Source organism: Nilaparvata lugens, chromosome 8 (assembly GCF_014356525.2).
Source record: "Nilaparvata lugens isolate BPH chromosome 8, ASM1435652v1, whole genome shotgun sequence".
Taxonomy (NCBI): domain Eukaryota; kingdom Metazoa; phylum Arthropoda; class Insecta; order Hemiptera; family Delphacidae; genus Nilaparvata; species Nilaparvata lugens.
Genome location: NC_052511.1, coordinates 5,314,772 through 5,340,067, shown reverse-complemented (window position 1 = coordinate 5,340,067; position 25,296 = coordinate 5,314,772). Strand labels below are relative to the sequence as shown.

Below are 25,296 nucleotides of genomic sequence, written 5' to 3'. Positions count from 1 at the left end.
AAGATATAAATATAGTAGTGGAGGAAGTATTGGTATTTGGGACAAGGCCGTTGCTGAATTAATGCAATATTAACATTGACTTTTGTTCCTGACATGGAATTTTGTACAAAGAATGTTTATTTATTTGAGTAGGGTGGTGCAGTGAAATTGAAGGATACACAAAACATTTCCCAAGGGTAGACTCTGTGGATTAAGTAGGAGTTTTGATTGAATCGATAAATAAAATTGTCGATAAGCCAGACTATAGGATGATGAAATATAATTGCATTGTGCTGATAACAATTTTTTCAGCAATCAGCATAGAAAAATTACAATACTTTCACTTACAATACTTACTTTTCTTTTCAATAATTCTTTCAATCATAGAAAAAATACAACCTTCCAATTCTCCTTGTATTTATTGTATTGTAAGTATTGGAAAATATGACGTCCAATCCACATTTATTTCGGTAACTGGCTTCTACTCAGATACCACAAGGCAACGGAATACGGAATAAAATGCTAAAAAATCTGGTATGGCGCACTCACACAACTTTCCTTGCCGTTATGAAAATTAACGCTAGTGTTCACGAGTATCTCAAGTCTACTATTCAAAGATCTGAGCCAGCTGGTGACTGGACAATAACGCTGGAGACACACAAGGTCTGCTATCTCTTCATATGAATGATTTAATAGAATCAACAGTTGCCAACAGTTTGCAATTGGATAATCACATTTTCTCGAATTTCGAGCTTATTTTCAATTTTAGGTGAAAATGTTACTGAACATAAGTTGTAGAGATTTACATGCTCAATCTTTTCCTTTTGAATTTTTCAACTTTTCCACTCAATTTTTTTTTGTTTAAATTGTATCTGAAGCCTGATAATTGGAAATCTAAAATCAAACTTTGCATAGATGAGGCGGAGCTCCTGAAATTTTTACAGATGTGGGACTAGTGGCAGTTGATAGATCTTATCAATAACTTTTCTAGGTATAAATTTGATTAAAATCGTTGGAGAGTTTTCGAGAAAATCGCGAAAAAACTTGTTTTTGACAACATTTTCGCCATCTTGAATTGCATTTAATCGAAACTGTTCTTGTCGGATCCTTATATTGTAAGGACCTTAAGTTCCAAATTCTAAGTCATTCCATTGATTGGGAAATGAGATATCGTGAACACAGACAAACATACACTCATACACACACACACACACACACACACACACACACACACACACACACACCACACACACACACACACACCACATACACACACACACATACACACACACACATACATACAGACCAATACCCAAAAATCACTTTTTTGGACTCAGGTGACCTTGAAACGTATAGAAATTGAGAATTGGGGTACCTTAATTTTTTCGGAAAGCAATACTTTCCTTACCTATGGTAATAGGGCAAGGAAAGTAAAAATCATCATTGGTAAGTTTCAGTATACGAATCAATATGAGCCATATACACCAACTACGTTATACACTAGTTTTCTAAAGCTGCGTACACATATACGCTCTTCCAACCCGCACCGAGCACGCTCCTCCCTCGTACCGCCCTCGTTCCTCCATCGAACTACAGTCGCGCCGCCCACGCACCCATCATGAATGTTACGGAAGATGTTAGATCTTCTCGCGTTCCCCGGTCGAACCATTGTTGCACCCCGGTCGATCATCAATCGCTCTGCTGGAGTGACGTTCGGTTGCGGAGCAGAGCGAAAGTCTGTACGCACCTTTAGATTACGAGTAGGAATGGTTGCATTTCATATAACGGGTTTAAACAGCCAACAGCTGATCTATCTATTAAACCGAGATGGTGCGTATGAGGGTATGAGCTTATCTCTGAAATGCATCTCCATGATTATTTTGAACAAATATCACATCAGCTATCCTCTTTACAAGGCAGTAGCAAGGCAGAGGATCGGCAAAATTGTTCTCCTATCTTCCTCCACTCACATTATAACTAGGACCTTACTATAGTACGATCTTTCAGTCCTATGAAACACCAACTTCAGTTCTACGTAGATTTCAAGATTTTAATCATATCCCACCTTGCAGTTTCCCTCTCAATTATTTATTCTTGCCTAGGATTCAATTTCAGTCTAGTGATTGTACTATCAATCATTGAAGCCTTCGGATCTTCCCGACATTCTCTAAAAGTGAGTCAATGATCAATGCAAGTATAATATGCTTTGTATCCCGTTCAGTGCATTACAATAGCCATTGTCGATTCAATAGCAGGTCGATCTATCAATGACAGACATCCCATTATTTCCCATTCCCTGTGATCTCTTATTCCAGCTTTCATGCAGAAGCTTCTTCCTTCACATGACAGAAACGGAAAATAGGAAGCTTGTTCCTCAATTATTCCGGGACAAAACGGTTTCGTCTATTGAGCTTACTTAATATGCAAAAAGGATGCACTTTGTCACACAATAGGTTCAGTGCATCATTAGTTTGGAGGAAAATTGTCTTCAATTTTCAGGAATGCAACAATATACAGAGTGATTCATATGTATGGAAACACCTAAATAAGTTGGATACTGTTAGATAAAATACTGTAACTTATAGATAAAACTACTGTTATAGATAAAATACTGTAACTTTCAGGATAAGTTATTGGACAAATACTCTACCTTTTGACGTGCAACTGAATTTCAACCACTCATAAGGGGGTGACTGTAACTTATAGATAAAATACTGTAACTTTCAGAGTAAGTTATTGGTCAAATACTCTACTTTTTGACGTACAACTGAATTTCAACCTCTCATAAGGGGGTGACTTAGGGGTTGTAACTCGAATATTTTAAATGTAAACACCCATTGTGTAGTACATCATTATGAAGTCCTTTTTAGATCAGGAAAGATGGCATCAATAAAACTGTTCTATGATACTTGTATCCAAAATGGCGGCTGTTTGAAGTTTTAGTTCTAAAAGAAATAATGGGTTGTAACTCAAATATTTTGAATGTTGAAACCCATTGTGTGGTACATCATTAAAGGCCTTTTCAAAACAAGAAAGATGACACCAATAAAAATGTTCTGTGACTTTTATCCAAAATGGCGGCTGATTGAAGTTTTAGTTTTTTTAAGAAATAATTTATAAAGTTCAATCAGCCGCCATTTTGGATAAAAGTATCATAGAACATTTTTACTGATGCCATCTATGTTTTAAAAAGGGCTTTGAAATGATGTACTACATATGACTCAGAATCGGATAGGTTTTTCTTACATTCTGTATAGTCATTGAAATCCTTCTATAGTGAGGTCCACGTTATAATGTCAAAGGAGAAAGAAAGGAGAACAGAGTTGTCGATTCTCTGCCCTGCCACTGTTTTCTATAGAGGATAGCTAATAACGGTATATCTGAAGATGCGTACAGATATACGCGCCGCGAACATGAGCAATTCACTTTTAATCAGCTGATGCCAAGCTTTTTATATCTATATCTTATACCGTTTCTGTAAAAATACAGATATAGTCAGCTGATTAAAAGTGAATTGCTCATGTTCGCGGCGCGTATATCTGTACGCACCTTCATGAAATATTAACACTGTTCATTCTTGTTTAAATATTATAAATTATACATTCAATATATAATTTTCCTAAAAAAATTTTTTTTCAATGATCTAATAAAAGGTTTATAATTGAGATTAGCGCTATAGTCTGAAGAAATATCGGGAAAATTAGTCTACTCATTTATTCAGAATGCCATCCAATAGGCTCCCAATATTAGCATGGGAGTACAAACCCGAAGGAAAGCGAGGCATAGGGAGAACAAGAAAGAGATGGATGCCGGTACAGGCCAATAGAGCCTAATCCTTGTAAGAAGATGAGATTGAATATTTTGTTAATTAATTGCTGAGCTAGAAAAAGGTAGAGCTATCTGCTTTGTCGAATGATAGACAAAGATAACAACACCAATGTACATCAAATACTGCCATTATAACGTGGTTAGCTTTGAGAATTGGATGAGTTTTCCTTACATTTTGTTTGAGGTACTAATTGAAATCAAATCCTTCACTACTTTCTTGTATGCTTCTATAATTTGATACAGTTGAAATCTTAAGGAATGTGAGATCTATCACCTACTGCAAGAATATAAAGCAACTTGTTTATTGAGGTTGTTAGAGATTATTGACTCTGTGTTACAACGCACAACATGTTGGAAAATTGGATAAAATGTATGCTTCAGATGTCACAGCGAAGCCTTAAAAATTAAAAGTTTGTTGGAAGTCTTCATATTATGAAATCTATACTCCGCGTCACTCTTTAGCTCCAAGTTTCTTGATGTTGATGTCTCTATTTTAAAATCCAAGTTGGGATAAAAATTGAGTGCTAAAGCCGCCTACACACTTCCAGACCAAACCACAAACAGTCTGAATCTTTGGTCTGGTCTGGAAGTGTGTAGGGCTGTCTTCAGACCAATTAATGATTTTCAGACCGTCTGCCGGTCTACTGACTTCAACCACAGACAACAGACTGTTTGTGCTTCCGGGAACACTATTTTGGCCAAACTAGTGATTGATATCGATTTGTCTACACTGCAGTAAGACCAGCTCAAGTTGAAAACGCAGATTAATTAAAGATTGAGTTGATTTATCAAGTTACCATTTTATAATTTGATTCTATTTAAATTATATGCTAGCATTCCACAGAAACACCCTAGTATATTTGAATATTATCCAGTTATATGAGTTTCTCTTGCTTCTCAAGAGAAAATAGTACTCAAAATTAGATTTAATATTTCATTCAAAAATTAGACTTTTTGAATAATTAATAAGTTACTGTTCTAGATTTTTTGATTTTGGACTCTAGTAGTACCTATTTGATTCAAAATGTACTTGTTTATCTGAGTATTGGAGAGTGTAAATTGTATTTTGAAAAGTGGAAGTGACATAACAAACATTTTGATTTGGACAGTATAGTATAAATTGGAAATGGAACAGTTTTGGGCATGAGCCTGTTGTGCCTTTCCTCAAGTTAAGTATTTGTGCACAATGTGATAAATAAATAAATAAAAAAATATATATAAAAGCTTGCTTTAACACATACATACTAAGATAAAATCTTCCACCCCCACTGATTCTCCTCTTTTACTGTGTTGCTTGTCTGATTATGATGAGATAGTACAAAAATGTCATTTATTTATAGGATATTGTCGAGCCGAGGTATACAAGCATGAAATTGTGATACAGCGTACTTCAGTCCTCATCTGTTATTAATCGAGTAGCGTTTGTTTTTCTGCCATAAAATTGCTATTATTACAGGAATGATATGCCTTACAAGTTACAGAAATATGAATATTGCGACCTACATTGAGATCAAACTATTTACCAAGCTACCAATACGACCTTGCATATTGAGTTGATAGAAATATTACCGTAGCAATATCATAGAATGTATAAATAAATCAACAATTTCTTAATGGTATCTCAAAGAGATACTTTCATATTATGAAATCTATACTCTGCGTCAATCTTTAGCGCCATGTTTTTTTATATTTGTGATACTTTGAGAAAAAATACCTGAACAGACTAGTAGGTTAAAAGTAAGTTCAAAAGTATAAATTGGGGTTACATTCAGATGGCATTTGATTTTGGTGAACTCAATGAGAAAATGATTGAAAAGTTTTACTCTCAAAAGCAGTTTTAAATAAATGGTGACTATGCATTTCATCACATATTTCTCAAACATCTACTCATATTATCCATGAATTTATATTACATAAGCATTAGTCGGAATCCAATTTTTGGATATTCAATTTATTCTGGATTCATTTTATATAAGAGCGAAACATAAAAAATACATTAAAAAAATTCGATCTTGGAGAAAAATGTTAATACTATAATTCCAAATCAATGGCCCATATGAATAAAACCAGATCAAATGCTCATGAGCAAAAGCATTGAGCATAAGGTTTTGCTCATGAGCAAAAGGTAGAAGCAAAAGCATTTGCTCATTTTGATATGAATAAGCTTTACCTTATACTCTTACCTTATGCTCCTGAACTCTGGAGCAAATGCTCACGTATTTTAAAGATTTTGCATCAGCTGATTCGCTTTTGTAGCCTTAATTTGTATTTATAGCTCACGGAAGCGCTAAATATGCAAACAGGGGGCACCGCTTGTGTTTGCGTCATCTGTTCTGTTTTCTATTTTATGAATACAGTTTTAGGTTAGTTGAGTTTAGAATTTTGAAATAATAGCGTGAAAAAATGTCATCTCTATAATAATCTTCAGCATATTCTTATAATATCAATAGCCTTCTTATAATCGTCTACACTCTTATATTCTTAAATGCCTATTTTGTGATGGCTATCTTTATACCAGGTAGCTTTTGTATTTATTCTTTTGTAGGAATAATGGTGATATATATCATGGTTGAATCTAAAAAGAATTTTATAGTTCTACACTATTGGTTGTGATAGTATCTGGTATATTTTCCTCTTCCTCATACGAATTAGTTGAGCCATTTTACTATGAGCAAAAGGTGATAAGCTGCTCTAGACTAGACTCACCTTTTTTGAAGCATTTGCTTCAAAAGTTGAGCAAATGCTCTAGTTTATTCATACAATTTTGAGCAAAAGCTTTTACTTTTGAGCAAATGCTCAAACTATTTTTTTGATGAGCATGAGCAAAAGGTTTTGCTCACGTTTATTCATAGAAAATGAAGCAAATGCTCCATATTTTAGAAGTATGAGCAAATGCTCAACTTTATTCATATGGCCCATTATGTCTTCTGAGTAGAAAACTCTTCGAGGGGTTCATGGAATGTCAATCATAGATGAACATCCCTTTAAGGTGGACCGAAATCATAACCCTTAACCTTTGATAATTCACTCAGATTTACGTTTAGTTTTCAGATAGCAGGGATCTAGTAACGTTAACAAAATCATACTTGAAACTTCAAGTTGAAAAACTGATAGCTTTCAACCCCACATTCAACACTTACATCACGCCTCAGATCTCAGATATCTAGTAACCTTTACAGAATGGGACTACAGGCTTCAAGTTAAAAAAGGAGAGCGTAGAAATTTGATAGCTTTCAGCCTCAAATCTAACACTTACATCACGATTTAGATGGCAGAGATCTAGTAACCTTTACAGAATGGGACTACAGGCTTCAAGTTAAAAAAGGAGAGCGTAGAAATTTGATAGCTTTCAGCCTCAAATCTAACACTTACATCACGATTTAGATGGCAGAGATCTAGTAACCTTTACAGAATGGGACTACAGGCTTCAAGTTAAAAAAGGAGAGCGTAGAAATTTGATAGCTTTCAGCCTCAAATCTAACACTTACATCACGATTTAGATGGCAGAGATCTAGTAACCTTTACAGAATGAGACTACAGACTTCAAGTTAAAAAAGGAGAGTGTAGAAATTTGATAGCTTTCAGCCTCAAATCTAACACTTATATCACGATTTATATGGCAGAGATCTAGTAACCTTTACAGAACGAAACTTCAGACTTCAAGTAACGAAACTCATAGCTTTTAGCCTCATATTTAACACATCTCAATCTAACCAAGAATAGAAAGTGAACTTCAGGAAAACTTACTCTCATGGAGGAAAACTTACTCTCATGGAAATTAATAAGGGAGCACTCAGTGTTCCATCAGATTGGATTTCCGTTTTCCCGACATCAACTTCTTCAACAACAATGCTTTTTCCTTTTTCTCATTTTTCTTTTTGGAGCAGCACGGAGGGCGAAAATAATGTGAAAATAGCTTAATGGAAGTAGTGCGCCAGACAGAGTAAACATTGTTTCGAGGCTTCTCATGTTCTGCCCTTCTTATTCAATTGTCGGCGAAGAGGAGAAGCTGAAATTTATACTTGGCATGACATTCTGCATGCAATCTAATAGCAGTTTTCCATCTCACACCTTGGCTAACGCCTGGTTACATTCTGAATTTCCCAACGGTTTCTTCCAAGAGAAAAGTGTGTTGCTATTTTGTGACAAAACGCATCTATCTCGAGAAACACATTCAACTCAATCTGATAAGATTATTAATTCGATAATTATTATTACTAGCGTATGGCATTCAATGGTGGGGAGACTCAAGGGTAGTTCCACCTCCTCGTATAGACCAAAATATCCCTAAACATTGGGAAACCGAACATTAAGGTTATAGTGAGGACAATACTTTAAATTTACACTTTTCACTGTTAATTCGATGATTTAAAGCAATAACATTATATCATCTATCATTATAGAATAATTTGAAAATAATCATCACCAATGATTGGAAAAGAAACAAAAGGTTGTGGAACCAGAACTTGTTCTCTCAATTTCTTATAAACCGGTACAGAATACTGATTTACAAATTCATGTAGTCTAACGATTTACATAAAATAATGTGAAAATTTTATGTAATGATTTTACCAACAGCATGGAGAAAGCATAGGTGCTGATTAATAATTCCTCTATCCTTATTCTATGCAAACAGCCAATCGTTTTGAAAACTATTATAATAATAACAAAAGTATTTACAACAAATGTCTATCTTGAATCATGTTAAGACAAATTAAACTTGAATTGTTCGAAATATAGTTCACTTACATTGATACTGGATCATCTGCGTCTTTGGACACGTCTTTGCTCCACTCGTGAACAGGTTTCTCAGAAGCCAGCATCTAAACAAATTAGAAATAATAATTGTTCATTAGATCCTAACGTACAAACTTCTCAAGATTATTATAAACCGACAAATATACCCAATTAAGGAATCAATAGTCACAAATTTGGTGGATGATCCTTGTTAAGTATTAACTTGAAAATTTATAAGAATACTGTTCAAACCAATCTTAAACTAATTGATATAATCAAGGATAGAATCACCCCACTTATATGGGCTACTTGATTCAAATAAAAACAATAAATAACTTTGAGTACCTTTTTATTAAAAACTTTAAAATATTTTAATAGTTGATAAAAGGGTACTAAACGTTTTTTTATTGTTTTCATTTTTATCAAGGATAGTTATACACCTATTCTAAAAGCATAAGTTAATAATATTGCCCTCCACCAATAATTCCACGAGAACCAATCAGAGAAGCCGTCTTATAAAAAAGGCCTTCTCTGATTCGTTCTCGTGGAATTAATCACGGTTAAAATTTGAACGACTTTTGTACAACCGGTACTGAGTATTGTAAAGAACTGAGATCAATTTAATTTCCTAATTATTGAGAAATAGGAAAATTCGTAAATCAGAAGACTCAAGTATCAGTTCTTTACAATACCATTCAGTGCCAGTTGCACAAAAGCCGGTTAATTTTAACCGTGATTAATTCCACGAGAAACAATCACAAAACCGTCTTTACATAAACGTCTTCTCCGATTGGTCCTCGTAAAGTTGATCACGGTTAAAATTTAACCGGCTTTTGTGCAACCGGGCCTCAATCAATCAAACAACTAATTCCATTCATTACATTCAACTATGACAAACGTATTAGCATTGCACCGACAAAATCTTCCCGCAGAAAGAATTATTGTAATAGCTTGACAATTTTTCTAAATTTTATGACCGGAAACGTCATCAAATGTCATGTTAATATACCAATTGCATGTCAGACTATTATCATCATCAGTTAATGCAGCCATTATAATTGCAGGCACTAAATAAAAGCAGTGAACCGATGCAACACAAGTTCTCCAATTAATTTCAAACGATTTTTTATGTGAGGTGCATTTATTGCCCTGCTTAGCGGATTTCTTCAAATAAATTTATTGCAAGAATTGCCGATAATACTGCAACAGCCTTGACACCAAAGGGAACATCGTTTAATTCCATTTAATAATTTCATTTTTATGGAGGTTGAAATACTTTATAGTTATTGGTATAATTGCAGGAACGCACGGCAACACGGATAAAATTTTTTTGAAAGTTATCGTTAATACAATACTCATATAGACCAATACCCTTAAAATACGAGTAAATTGTCAGATTTATGAAAATATTGAGGTTTTCCTTTTCAACAGGATCAACATCAATATAAAGCCTATAGTCTCTTCTTTTTACAAACAAGGATTATGCATACCTAGGACTATGATAACCTATTCCGACTCACATTTAGATAATTATTCAAATACACATAAGCCTATAAAATTCCTATTATTGCCACCGCTTGCGTGGTCTGCCAACATCTCTTTTGCCTACTGGCTGATAATTATAAACTTTTAATGGTATTCTCTCAGCTGACATTCTTTGAACATGCTCCCTCCATTGATGCCTATTCTTTTGATTCAATTCTTTCCTAATATCTTCATTCCTAAAGTGATCTCTTCTGTCACATCCCTTGGTTCTTTGGCATCTCGGCTGCCTGCATTCTACTTTTAAGTGGCTTCGTTGACACCCATGATTCACTACCCTATAGTGCCTATAGTGATGTCCACATTATAATAGCAGTATTTGATTGACATTGGTATGTAGGAGTAATTAAAAATTAGGAGGTCTGAGAATGTCATTATCCTTTCATTTACTGGGGATAATTCATTTTCATTTCTCACAGATTGGAATTCGATTTCGATTATTTTATTTCATTGTCTCAAAACTAATTCATTGATATCAAAATTATTAGGATTTGAATTATCAATCAACAGCTAGCATTCTATCAAAGATTTTTCTAATTTCATACACTACAGGCCAAGTAAAAAACTCCTCAGTTTTTTAGTCACAGTATGCTCATGCGTGTCGAAAAAGTGAAGTGACAAATCGATCTTGCAGTAATGAAGGAAAAAAGTGGGTCAAAGCAATCAGTGATCATAAAGGGGCCACTTTGTATTTGAAATAAAAAATAGAGGGTGATTTCCAGGCGAAATTAGTTTGTTTCTATATTCATGAAAATTTTCGGATGATGTGTGTATTAGCAGTTTAACTGGAGGTGGTGTCTTTGATAAATGTAGCTGTGACTTAGAATAGGTTCAACAGTTGTTTATGACTGTTCTAGAATAATCCTGTGATTCTATAGTGAGGTCCACGTTATAATGACAGTATTTGATCAACTTTGGTTTTGCTATTCTTGTCTATCATTCGACAAAGCCGGTGGTACTATCTTTTTCTGGGTCCAATTATGTTTTTGACAGTGTAGAAATATTATTAATTAATGCAGAGAATCGGCATCGCTATTCTTCTATCTTTATCCACTGCCATTATAACGTGGACCTCACTATATGTCAGAAATCCCGTGATTCTATTCTTGAATTCTATGAATCCTCCTTGAAAATGATACCTTCAAGATATTTTGATTGATCCTGAGTTGCACTATTCAACTAGCATTAAATCATATGATCTACTACAATTCTATGCATATAGCATGCACATTATCATAGTCATCTCTAATAACTTATTAGAGGTGGCTATAAAATTATTTATATAAAATATATGTATTAGAAGGGCTGTGACATTATGCTATCTTTTCTCTATGTCGGTACTTAGGATTATGCTGATCCTGAATTCAGATGAATCTGAATTCTCGAAATACATCTGAAATGAATCTAAAAACTAAAGTGAAGAGCAGCGATATTTATACTGAATGCCGAGCACTGTCATTGGTAGAAGTCGTGACCTATCAAGGTGAACGTCTGTTATTGGTCTAGACAAGCCCCACAAAATGGCGGATCAAACAGCCAACTTATTTCTGTTTGGACTTATATTATGAAATTGATTTTATTTTAGATTTAGAAGGTGGAAATAGTAAGTTCTTAAGCTTATTGCAACTGAATATGTAATGTGTATTGGAATTTAGGTTATTGGTATATAGATTAAGATCCACTAGATCCTATTCATAGCTTATAGAAACTAATATTGTGACTAGGACTGGCATAATATACTAAAGAGAATTCATGATTACTTGAAATTAATCTTTATTGATTATTATCAAAATTCAAGAGAAGGAAGCCTCATAGGAATTATGAATTACAAAGGCGTATATCCAAATACATACGAATAATTACAATAGGTTATCTAGATAATTATGAAGGAGGCATATCCGATTAAATTAAGTTTCATAAGAATGTTATTTATTCGATAGTATCCCTCTAGCTGTAAGCTATTTGAGGGATACATAAAAACAGTCCAAAGTATAATAATCTATAGTGAGGTCCACGTTATAATGACAGTATATGATCAACTTTGGTTTTGCTATCCTTGTCTATCATTCGACATAGCCGGTGGTACTATTCTTTTCTAGGTCCACAACGATGCCAATTATGTTTTTGACAGTGTAGAAATTGATTAATTAATGCAGAGAATTGGCATCGCTATTCTTCTATCTTCATCTACTGCCATTATAACGTGGACCTCATTATATGTATATTTTGTATAGTATAGAGAAATATTTCAGAACTTGAAAACTCCAGTATAACGTTTTTAGAAGCGATAAAAATACCTTCTTATAATATGTCTCAATCAAGTTTCGAGTCAAATACATGGATAGGCCTACTGGTAGGGTATATTCTTTAATTTTATCTTGGCGAATAAAATATAATTTTATAAGTGTTGAACAGACTTAATAAGTTTAAAAATATCAATCAGAAATCAGAATTTCTTGAAATCCTAAAAAAATGAAGAATATGATTTATCATTATTCAATCAATTGCTTCAACCAATTTTAAATACTAAAATGATTCATTATATTTTTTCCAGCAATAAAAAACTTGATTGATAAATACTTTTCATAACAATAACCCATTAAAATAGAAACTAAAAACATATCGAAGATAGTCTGCTGATAAAACACAAAACTAAAATAAATTAATAAAAATAAAATCTAAAAAATCGCTTCAATCATAAACTATGAGCACTGAGAGTGATTCAAGCCAGCATTTAATGAATGGAGACTCTGACTACAGTTTAGATCCTCCACAGAGCTCAAGGCTAGACTCGCCATTGGCTGAAAGTAGATCCTTCAATGATTTAAAAGATTCGGTAAGACCTGATAAGTTATCAGGGTTTGGTCATCATGTATGCTACACAATAACTGACTTGTGTAGAACAGCACACTGATAAAAATAAAAGATAATCTTCAAAGACCAAATTAAAATAACATGATAATAAATTAGTGTTTGAGCCTAGTGTTTAAATATTATTGCAGCTGAAGCATGTTCAGCTGCATAACTAAAACTTAAATTAAATAATTACAGCGTAAGAAAAAGCTCACTTGCACAAGTGATAATTGCCACACAAAATAATTCAACAGGGAAAAAATAATGTTCATATTTCAATAGAAAGAAAAACTCATGTTCATTCATTTTTGTGCACTCATGTTCATTGGAAAGCAATACAAAATTGTCTGGAATGATAGTGGTGCATCTTATATGGATTCTTTCAAAAAGACAATTCAAAATGACATATTTAATACTTGAAAATTAAGTGAAGTAAATCAAATATAATGAAATATTGAGCTTTATAACAACTTTTAATGATTTCAATCTACTGATTCAGTTTTATATTTCAAAGAACCAGATGTTGTCATGAAATAAAATAATGAAACCGTGTAATTTTTTCGGTCCCGTAATAATAGTATCGATTAAATTTTTTTAAACCTATTAGTATTTTTTAAACCTATTGACATCAATTGATTTAGATTCTTCCATAAGACATCCCTGTTGTAATAGCAAGATATCTCAAGACAAGGCCCGCCGCAAGGTAGACCCACGCTAATCCACGAAAAGCAGCCCACGCCGTGGGATGTTTTGTAAACCATTGCTATAGAATTATTCATAATCTATCAGCTGACAAGTGGATTATTCATTGCATGTATTACACAGATGTCTGGAGAATCCTAGCAATGGTTTACAAAACATCCCATGGCGTGTGTTGCTTTTCGTGGATTAGCGTGGGTCTACCTTGCGGCGGGCCTAAAACTTCACATAAGCCTATCAGATGGACTTCATTTGAAATCCCTCTTGTACTCCAAATTTCTTTATATAACTGCATATTTTATCATACTATCTCCTAGCTATCCATACGAAGCTTTTTCAGACGAATCGGCAGGGCAAGAAGCCCTCCGGTTGGCTGACTTTCAGCGAATTCCCGAACCCAATCAGCCAATCGGAGAGCATCCTGACCTACTGACTTCTTTGAAAAAGCGTTGTGCAATGTGCAGCTTGGCCCTAATTGTTTATTTAAAAATAAAAAGGTCCTTCAGATTCAGCTTTTCGATAGTAAAAATTCAAAACTATTTTTATTACCACCAATACTCTATAACCTATTCTCTTGAAACACTGCCTGTTTTCCATCCATGTATCAGCTTCGAAAACGGCTCTATTATCAATGTTCTATCGAAATAATTTTGCTAGCCAAATAATAATTATGCTAATAGTACTCTTGAATACATAGGCCAAGTATCAAAGAGACCCCAATCGACTATTGAGAGCGTTTATGCTTTTCGTGACTTAATAAAATTGTGGACAATCTACTATTATCAGAAGTTTCTTCAAATTTTATATCCTCCATTCCAGATATAACCTGAGGAATTATGCCTTCCAATGATTATGGCTAATGCTCCACGATTTCATATGACATAAATGCACAAATAAACAGAGATAGAGTGGAGAAGAAGTGAGAGAGAGATAATGATCCACGATTTCATATGACATAAATGAACCAATAAACAGAGGTAGAGTGGAGAAGAAGAGAGAGAGAGATGATGATCCACGATATCATACGACATAAATGCACAAATAAACAGAGGTATAGGCGATGAGAAGAGAGAGAGAAAGCTCAGAAGAAATGAAAGGAAGAAGAAGAAGAAAAATGAGAAGAAAAGCGCAATCATTGTTGAACAGAGGTTACAAGAGGGTGGCTTTAAGCTTTTGTAATGTGCCTTCCCAATATCGTGATAGGCACGATTTCTTACCACTTTTAACGACCTCTCTTCTGAAGCATGGAAAGAAGACTTTTCCGGAGTCTCTCATCTTCTTCCACTTTTCTCCTTCTTTTCTTCTCTTTCACATCATCTTCGCGCCTGTCTCACGTCATTCTCCGTTACTTTTCGTGTCAGTATTTGTTCGTTTTTATATATAAATACATAAATTTTATGGCCTTAAAGGTGGATTCGAACCGAACTACAACTGGGTCAAATCATGATTCTGTCAGGTAAAGAAATGCTTCCATACTTCTGACTGAAATCTTCCCTCTGTTCTCTCACTCTCTCTCTCTCTGTTGCACTCCTGATCTATTCATAGATCACGTGACTCTCCAGCTAAGCCATGATTGATTTAGAGTCAGGGCTGAGTCATAGGTCTTCTTCAAAAAAGTAAGCAGCATGGAGATTATCTGACCTTCGGAAAATTCCCGAGTGGTTGAATTACGAGCACTGGAAAATGTAAGTCATGTATGGACAGATGTTTGTCAGAAAAAAGCTAATTCAAGTTTTTCAAGTATCTAAAAATGAAAGCAATGCTTCCCAATATTTGGTACTTATATTTTTGAGAAATATTTGGAATCATGAATTGACATTGTTTGAAAATAAAGCCCAAGTATAGAATATTGAAGAGAGTAAGGTCTTCAGAATTTTGAAGAGATATCATTTTTCTAGGAAAATCTACATTACCCAGCCCTCTCAACTCAATTGACATGATATGACGCATTCATCATAATTTTCTAATGTTCCCTGTTTAATGTTAGCCTATGACAATAAAAATATTGTAATAAAACTAGCCTAGACCTCAATCTTTTCTACTTCACAGTATTTGATGAATTTAATCTTTCAACATCACAGCGTATCTGAAATTCAATCCTTATCTGATTTTTGTTAGATTTTATGACATGTGCTTAAATTATAAGGAATATTGATAGAATCCTTTCAAACAAGAAAGATTGACAACATCTGGTTCAATAAAAACGAATTAAGAATTGAAGGAAGTTTAGTCTCAAGAAAATAGAAAGATAAATAGGAAATAGAACATCACAAATTAGCATGAACTAATAATAAGGTAGCTCATTATTATTTGAGAGAAATATAGTGAGTTCAATTAGTCATATTGCTCATTGATGCTATTATGGAAATCTAATTCCTAATAGAGAGAAAGAACACATAGAAAAAAAAATATTTAGGTAGAACCGTTAGGGCCGTTTACACAGAGCCAGTTTAAACGAAATCTCAAACTGGTTTAAATCAATGTCAAATATCTTTTGCAAAAATGTGATTCATTTTTAGATCAATCCACCATATTGTTAAATTTAGTTCAAGCTTACACTGTGAAAACGGCAGGTTGCACAGACGCCTTTTGAATTTTAACCATGCTTTATTGCCACGAGAACCAATCAGAAAAGCCATATTTCCAAAAAAGCCTTCTTAGATTGGTCCTCGTGGCAATTAATCATGATTTAAATTTATCAGGGTTTTGTGCAACAGAGCCTTAGTTTACTCAAGTCATTTATTTCTTATGCTCTTTGATCAAACTGAACCATGTTTCAGTAAAGTTCAAGTTCTCTAAAGTAACCTAAGATTGAAAATTGAAGAATGAAAGCTATCTCTGATCCCACTCAAGTCTGACAATACTCTCCCATCTTAAATTACTTTCAAACTAACACATCTTGTTTTCTCTCTTGTATTGCGGCGAACCAGGTATCTGGTGTCTCTTCTCACCACACAGAAGAGTCAACCAGCCGCCCAAAACCGCCTTCAAACCTCCAACTATCTCAGGAGCCGAGAGTCTACTCGCCTACAACATCCGCTTCGTCCACTCTTCAGTCGACGACACAGGGCTACTCACCCACCACATCAGCGTCGGCCACTCTACATTCAACGACACAGGGCTACCCATCAACAGCTCCCCTGCGACGCGTCGACAGTCGCTCGTTTCAACCGGCACCACCGCAACCGCGCTCCCAGAACGCACCCAACTTCCAGCCGGCGGTGCAAAACTGGCAACCGCGCACCTCCAACTCCGGCCAGTTCAGTCCGGTTGAGTACCGGCCTCCTCCCCAACAGTACCAACCTAATCAACAATACCAATCCAACCAGCAGTACCAACCTGCCAACCAACAATACCAGTACCAGTACCAACCGCGACCTCAACCACAATACCAGCAGGCTCCAACCTCAGCAGCTGATTCAGTGAGGAAATCCCTTGCTTCCTTCAGTCCTAGTTCTCCCACTTCCCCGCCCCAAACTAGTGCCCCCTCGCCTAGGCCAGTTGTACCAGGAGGTCTCAACCTAAGACGTGCTTCCCCTTGGTCACTGTTGAGAGAAAAATTCCCTCCTTCAGACGTAACTCGTCCCCGTCTGAGATCCTTTCAGTATCCCAACTACTCAACAATGAATCCCCAACCTATACAAACTCCCCCTCCTCCCGCCCAACAAAATCCCACCCAGGATCTCCAAAGGAAGCCTGAGAATGAACCACAAAGAGCTACTTACCTCCCACAGGAGCCAGCTAAGAACATGGATATGATGAGAATGAGATCTCCCATGATGCAGCAGAACAATGGCAGAGACAGTCCGACTTTGGGAGGTGGAGGATCTCCCCAGTACTCATCCCCATCACCACAAGGCGCGCCATCCCCAAGGCCACCAGCTGCCCCCATGCAGCGGACTGACTCCATGTCAGCGATGAGGAACGACCCAAGACTCCAACAGCCGTACGTTCCACGACCTCCCAGATCTCCCAACAAGTTCGATGAGGACGACGTTGTCATGGGAGATCCGCGCATGAATATGGGCCGAGGCTCGCCACGTCCCCCTGTGCCCTTCAACAAGTTCCCCGGACAAGATCTGCCCAAGAACATGACTTCTCCACCGCCTGGGGAACCAGTAAAGTACATGACTAGACCCGAGACTCCTGACAGGAACTCTCCCATGAACCAAACCTACACTCGATCACCACTACCCAACAACTACCAGAACTCCCCACTGGGGACACCAACTCCTCCTAACTATGGAACCCCCAAGATGTCTCCCTCACCAATCATGATGGGCACCCCGTCTCCACAATCATACCTCTCCAAGTCTCCCAACCCACCTTCCCACGAGTCTCCCAACATGATGTCTGGCAAGACCACCCCCGACCAGTTATCAAGAACCCCTGAAATCCCCAAACCTTCCCCAACACCCCCTCCACCAACTAAACCCCCTGAGGTACCCTCTAAACCTCCCGAGACACCTTCCAGAAGCTCCACGCCATCAGAACGGCCTTCAACTCCGTCCAAAATCACACCACAATCGAGCAACGAGAGGCCCAACACTATCAGGAGATCTCCATCAGGCCGAGATACACCCTTCTTCAACGGTGTTTCATCAGAGAACTCGTCAGGCAGAACATCGCGAACTGAGTCCAGTCAAGAGGGAGTCCTCAACGCTAAGAACTTGGAGAAGTCTGATGAAAATCGATCCACACCTCAGCGAAAACGATTGATCTCTTCAAGCAAATCTAAAGGTTCACTAACAATCATTACTTTGATCATAGCTTCAAACTATATAAGTAGGTAGTACGCTAGCAAATCATTTCCATTTCACTTAATATGAGTTTAATCAGATTGTCATGATGTATGCTAATTAGTGAGTACCTATTCACATATTTTCAAGCAAGAAAAATAATAGGTCTACGTAGCATCACAAATTTAAGCCTTCAATTGTGCTTGTTTACTTTGTCTATGGTACTATCTACAATATGTGAAATAGTATCACTTAATATTTTAGTTCGTAGAAATATACACAGTTTAGTTTGTAGAAATACACACATTAGAGATTATTCATTCCCTATCAAGGCTGATATAAATGTAACAATTTTATGGTTTGTAATGCAATATTGTCGTTTTCATATAAATAAACATGTATTATATTTCACACTTACACTTGCATGAACTCAATTCCAATCCGCTTTGCTTCTTGAACGGTTCACTCATTACCCATTCACTCATCCACTATTACTACAACTTACTATCACTGTCTTACTATTCAGTACTCACTATTACTTGTTCACTTCACATCTTATATGAATGCAAACTTGAATAAGAGATTCTCAAATGTGTAGTGAAACTCATTGATAACAACAGATCTTTTCCAACGACAGAGAGAAATCAACTTTTTCCATGGAGAGGTCATTGCGAAGCGATAGAACTCTTTCCATTGAGAATAAATCAATTTCAGGTCACTGGATTTCCTGAATACAATGTGGAATATACAGGTATTGTAAGCTTGTAGCCTGGTTTGATGGAAATTAACAACAAATGAGTGAATCACAAGAAGTATAAACGGTTCCACGGTGATTCACAAGTATTTGTACCCAGGAACCGTATCTAGTGACCATCTAGCAAACGTTAACACGAACGGGGATTAGAATTGATCGTAAGCTCTTAGATTGACAAGCTATTACGGAGGGTTGAAACCAATTTAACACCCCAATTCAACTGGCGTACTTTGGTTAACAGTCCAACTTTGTTTCCAATTCAAGATTAGTAGCTAGGCTAAGTTGTAATTAGGAGATAATTCTGTTTGGTCAACTGCTACACCAAGTTGGATGAACGAGAACTTTATCAATGTCCGTTTCAAAATCTCTCCCTGTAGAGCCTCAATTATTTGAGAGGTAGATTTAATCAATCTTGTTCTACTGAACAATCATTTCCAGTGGTGAGAAGGATAATTGATTAAAATCCTACTAAACAAAAACAATGATATCCAGTGGTGAGAATAACTCTGTTTCCTTAAGGATGTGCCAAGTCTTAGAAGGGTGAAGATGAGGAATGGATATAGGGTATGAATATTAGAAGAGTATTTAAAGGGTATATTGATATCAATATCTAAATCCTCTTATAGGTAGGTCCACGTTATAATGGCAGTGGAGAAAGATATGAGCCGATTTATAACAGCGTAGCCGATTCACTGCCTTGTCACTTCCTTCTGTAGAGGATGGCTGATACCAGTTATGATGTAATATCAATTGTTCATTCTTGTTAGAATTAATCTATCATAATTTCTACGTCAAGAAAATATATTTTTCAATGACAATAACTATAATTATTTGTAAAAGTAAGAACCCAGGATCTAGCGCTGTAGCGGCAGCAATAAGAACTATCAAACTCAGCTCACGGAGTGATTATATTGGCTGGAAAAAGAAAACCTCTGATTGGCTAGCCACGTCCAATTGGAGGAACTAAACGAAAGGTAGGTCAGGGTGACATCATTTTGACAAATTTAAAGAACAAAGTTTGGACTTGGAAGATTGGGTTTGAAATTGGAGTGAATGAGCTGAATAATAAGTAGGAGTGACGATTAAAGTATAATTGATTATTTCTATTGATTATATCAGTATCAGCTATCTTATATGGAAAGCCGTGAAAAGGCAGAGAATCGGCAACTCTTTCTTATGTTATCCTATCTACACTGCCATTTTAACATGGACCTCACTATAGTAAATTGATTTATCAGTAATTCATATTTTGTCAAGAATGTCTGTTCGAAAGATGGTTCACTTTCCAACCTTGACACCATCAATACTGACAAGAAACGATGAAATTAGGTTGAACTCATATTGCGTGACTGACTCACGTGATGTAAACAAATCTTCAAGAATTTAGAAACTCATCGTCCCGAAATTCAAGAGACAATATTGACGACAACATTACAAAATTCATAAGTTCGCAACTTTACACGTGAAAATGAGCCAAGGTTGCTTACCTCTTCATTAAAAACATCCATAACAATCGCTGAAGAATCCTATTTTTCATCTGAAGAATCCATTGCGTAAACCAGGGTTCAGTTATAAATTTCCAATAGCAACTTTGAAATACTTTTTTGTATCACGAAAGCCGCATGGTTGCGTGGTATCGTGTAACTGACGGAACATTTGTCAAAAGTATTTTCGGGAAGTGTGTTAAGAATCTATTTGTGTGTCCTTTTTACTTGTTATACAACAATCCAAGTTATGAAAACTAATATTATTCACAGTTGTGCCCATCACTATGCAAAAGGGATGAGCTGTTGATAATAATAAATCTTTATTCAAAGACAAGTACATAACAGAGTAACAATAATCAGATATTGAATTCAACAGAAATCTATTAATATCCAAAGCTAATGGTAAATAAATGAAGTGGAAACATACCTCTCAATAAAAATTAGTTGGAAAAATCAATAAAAATCATCTCTCAATGAAAATCACCTATTGGAAAAGATACAAAAATCTTGTTAATAAACATAGTTACAAATTAGGATATTATCTACTATTTTCTTACTTATTGCTGGCACTGTTATCTAAGTCAGTCCAGCTTCAAGATCCTAAATCAAGGATTAAGGACTACTGAATATTCCCAATCAAAACCACAAGAATATCGTATCAATCTTCTGATTAGCAGGATACCAAAGTTGAGATAAATTTAATAAGAGATCAAACAAACAAGATTAATTCTACAGATGGAAGTTACTGTGATATTGCAATTATTCAAATGCTAATGAATTAATTATTATTATTAAACGAAAATCCTAATTAAATACTGTAATAAATTCACCCCCGAAGACTTCTGTTACTGCAAATATTGAATTAAAAACTAAAATCCAAATTAAATACTGTAATTCACCCCGAAGACTTCTGCTACTGCAAATATTGACAACAGGGTAAACAGCTAGATGGAAATTCGATGCGCTCTACTATTCACAAATTATTTGTCAGCCCGGGAATTACAGCATTTAATTTGGATTTTCGTTTAATAATAATAAATAATAATTCTAATCTCATAATAGTATGAAAGCTGGATTACCACGTATCCGTATCAGTGCACATGTCAGGTACAGTGTGAATATTATTCTTACAATTTCTAACGGGACTGTGCATACCCACTCGGCCGGGCTGAGTGGAAATGGTCCAATCAAAACTCATAGGAATGATACTCCAACTGTACCGTACACGTAGACTAACACTGATACGAGAGAATCCAGTTTCTAGCACCATTCTTCGATTAAAATCGATCTTGCTTGATTGATCTCTGATGAAATTCAACTCAACTCCACTGTATTCATCCAGAAGTTTTATACATTAGTTTTGAATGGGATGATTTGGTAGTCCTTCATTCTTCTTCTTCTTAGGCTGCCTGTCCGTTTGGGAACGTTGGCGATCATATTGGCTATGATGACTTTGTTAGTTGCGCTCCGGAACAATTGAATGGAGGTTTTACCAAACCAGGCTCTCAGGTTGATTATGATTTAGGATAGAAGCTGTATCGAGTATCACGAGTAAAAGGATGGCAATGTTATCCAAATATTCTCTACTAATAAAATGAAAATAGACGATAATTTTGTGGTTTTGAATGAGTTGATATCGTAGTCTTCGATTCTGATTTAGGATAGAAGCTTTATTAAGTATCATCAGTAGAAGGATGACAATGATATCCAAATATTTTTTCCAAACAAAAAAAGCCTTCCAAAAATAATTCCATGTCACACATTGAGAGGCCTGCACAGTTTTTTTCCAAAACATGATCAACAAAAACCACTGACTCACCTCAACTATTTATGTTCAAGTGCGCAAATAAATGAGACAGAAACTCTCACTCAGAATCCAAAGACAAAGCTCATGTCAAATGATCAATCTCACAAAATAAAACAGCAAACCACTCTCTCAGAATCCAAAGACAAAACTCATGTGAAATGATCAAGTTCACAAAATAAAACAGTTAACCTCTCTCTCAGAATCCAAATACAAAACTCATGTGAAATGATTAAGTTCACAAAATAACACAGTTAACCTCTCTCTCAGAATCCAAAGACAAAACTCATGTCAAAATGATGAAGTTCACAAAATAAAACAGCTAACCTCTCTCTCAGAATCCAAAGACAAAACTCATGTCAAAATGATGAAGTTCACAAATAGAAAATGTTCAAATAGAAAATAGTTCAAATAGAAAAACAGCACTAACTGTCTATCATGGCTATTTCATGCCTCACATCAGATACAGTATCTTATTCTGGGGCAGCAACCAAACAAACCTTCAGAATATGTTCCGTAAGCAAAAGAAAGCAATCAGGGTTATTGAGGGAGCCGAATCTAGGGTTTCATGTAGGCCAATTTTCAAAAAACTCAAATTATTAACAATTCCAGCCCTTTATTTTTTGGATATTGCATCTTTTGTTTACAGTAATAAGCAGAGATTCATGGAGGATAACATTTCACACAGATACCCCACAAGACATAAAATGTTTACCCTCAAGTACTCCACTCATAGACTTTCGCTCTTGGAGGGGGGACCACATTATGCTGGGCTCAGAATTTTCAACTGTTTGACGGACGAACTTAAGAGTGTTGACAGTCATGGCAAATTTAATACAGCTCTCAAAGATATACTGACTGAATGCTGCCCGTATTCATTAAGAGAAAGTTATGAGATCTTCTCATTGAAATCCTAGAGATCAGAAGTTATCCAGACGATTTTGTAAAATGAAAAACTTCCCCTCAAAGGAGGGAAACCATATACTTGATATATTTGGCATGTCGTACACCGTTTGAGCTGTGCTCATCATATGCGGTTTTATACGATGAAATAACAATAACAATAACAAAATAAAACAGTTAACTTCTCTCTCAGAATACAAAGACAAAACTCATGTGAAATGATAAAGTTCACAAAATAAGACAACTACCCTCTCTCAGAATCCCAAGACAAACCTCATAAGAAATGATCAAGTTCACAGGAATAAGACTGCAACCCTCTCTCAGAAACTCACACAAAGCTCACGTGAAATGGTGGAAGAAATCCCAAAAAAAGTATAAGAAAAGTACATCACAGAGTCAAACCCGTGATCGATGTAGACGTATATCTCTCACTCTGTTTTTCACTCATTTATATCTCACTCTCTCTCACTCACAGCAAACACATACACATACACACGAGAGTATATTGTTTGTGATGGTATGATCGCGTGCATTGAAGCAGTCAGTTGTTCGGGAGAGAGCCCTTTATAACGTCGACTGTTACCAATGGTAGAATGCTCCATTTGTCCCTATATTCCCACTACCCCTTTTTCCCTTTTCCCCATACCCAGCCACCCTTTTCCCACCATCACAGATAGACAAATGATGAGAGCGAAAAAGGTTTCTGCCCGGAATGCTCCATTGTAAGGGGTCAGTGCTTCTGAGTCAGTCTGTGGGCTGTAACCCACATATTATGCAAAGCTGCGGATATGATGGGCCCAAGGATCTACCATAGAGAAAAGATGGGATAAGTTTTATATCTTTTCTCTGTGAATTTACATGCTGGGAGATATTCTTTGGCATGTTTATATTATATCGATGAAACTGGAATTGATTATCGGTTTTGATCTAACAAAACTTTGAAGACTGGGAACAGTGATCAGAAGGTGAGGGATCATTTATCATTTTTGGTGAAAGTCACTTGAAATCTTACACTAGGTTTCACCAAGCTAGATCAAGTCATTTGAACATGTACAAGTCGGGTACGCTTTACAAGTGTACACTGGAATTATTGAAGTTACTATCGCCATAGAAATCATATGTTTCAGTGCACGTTGTAAACCAATGTAGGTACCAAGAATACAAATGTATTCTAGGTACCTTGTAAACTGTATCTGATTTGAGCATATTCAAATGTCTTGACCGAGCTTTGTGTAACCGGGCATCAAAGATACAAACTCTACTGAAATAGAAATAAAATCAACGTACCCTTTTTACAAAATCTAGTACCACATGGATGAGATGATGAATTTATTATTTGTAACACATAAATACTATATAACTTCAATCATTCTACTGAAACTTACTGGAAGTCATGGTTGCACAAGCATCATTTCAAGGCAAAATCTATTCACCTCTCTCAGATATACATTTCTTTTCCTCTTCCTTTTTGCCTTTCCTCTTGTATATACAAATAATCCTCCAATTTTGAAATCGAATTTGAAGAGCAAAGCTAGTTTTCAGTTATTTTATAGCAATATTATAGCAATGAGAACTAAGCCTCTCTCGACGAAATAACTGAATATGCTTTTTAAAATGAGTCTGCTTTTGATTTTCATGTTTCCTTGATAGAGTAGTCTTTAACTTTTTGTACTTGAGTTGTTACAGAAATAAATTATCGAATTGATTATTGATTTCAATTGATTATTGATTTCAATTGATTATTGATTTCAATTGATTATTATACTCGCATGTGCAACTGCAAACGATTAGGAATAGTCCAAGTAATGATTGCACAAACATCAAGGTATAGTATTCAATATGACAAGTTCAAAGAAGAATTCATGCATTTCGCTTCATTCCATTTCATATACTTGATGTATGACTTTGCTTAGACTTAGTACCTGTATAGTAACACAGCTAACACTCATTAGAAAGTTTCAATTTTCATTT

General features: G+C 35.6%; 1 protein-coding gene across 2 annotated transcripts in view; it reads left to right on the top strand.

Moving 5' to 3' along the window:
• LOC111064451 (microtubule-associated protein tau) overlaps window positions 1–25,296 on the top strand; it is a 94,963-nt gene that overhangs the window by 5,051 nt on the left and 64,616 nt on the right. Inside the window, exons 1-2 of one of the 2 annotated variants that reach the window (XM_039433775.1) lie at window positions 12,776–12,922; window positions 16,569–18,378. In XM_039433775.1, coding sequence (XP_039289709.1) covers window positions 12,791–12,922; window positions 16,569–18,378 — 1,942 coding nt within the window. In that variant the 5' untranslated portion in view covers window positions 12,776–12,790. Of the gene's footprint in view, window positions 1–12,775; window positions 12,923–16,568; window positions 18,379–25,296 lie in introns of those variants that run through there. The other variant, XM_039433776.1, reaches the window with a different exon arrangement.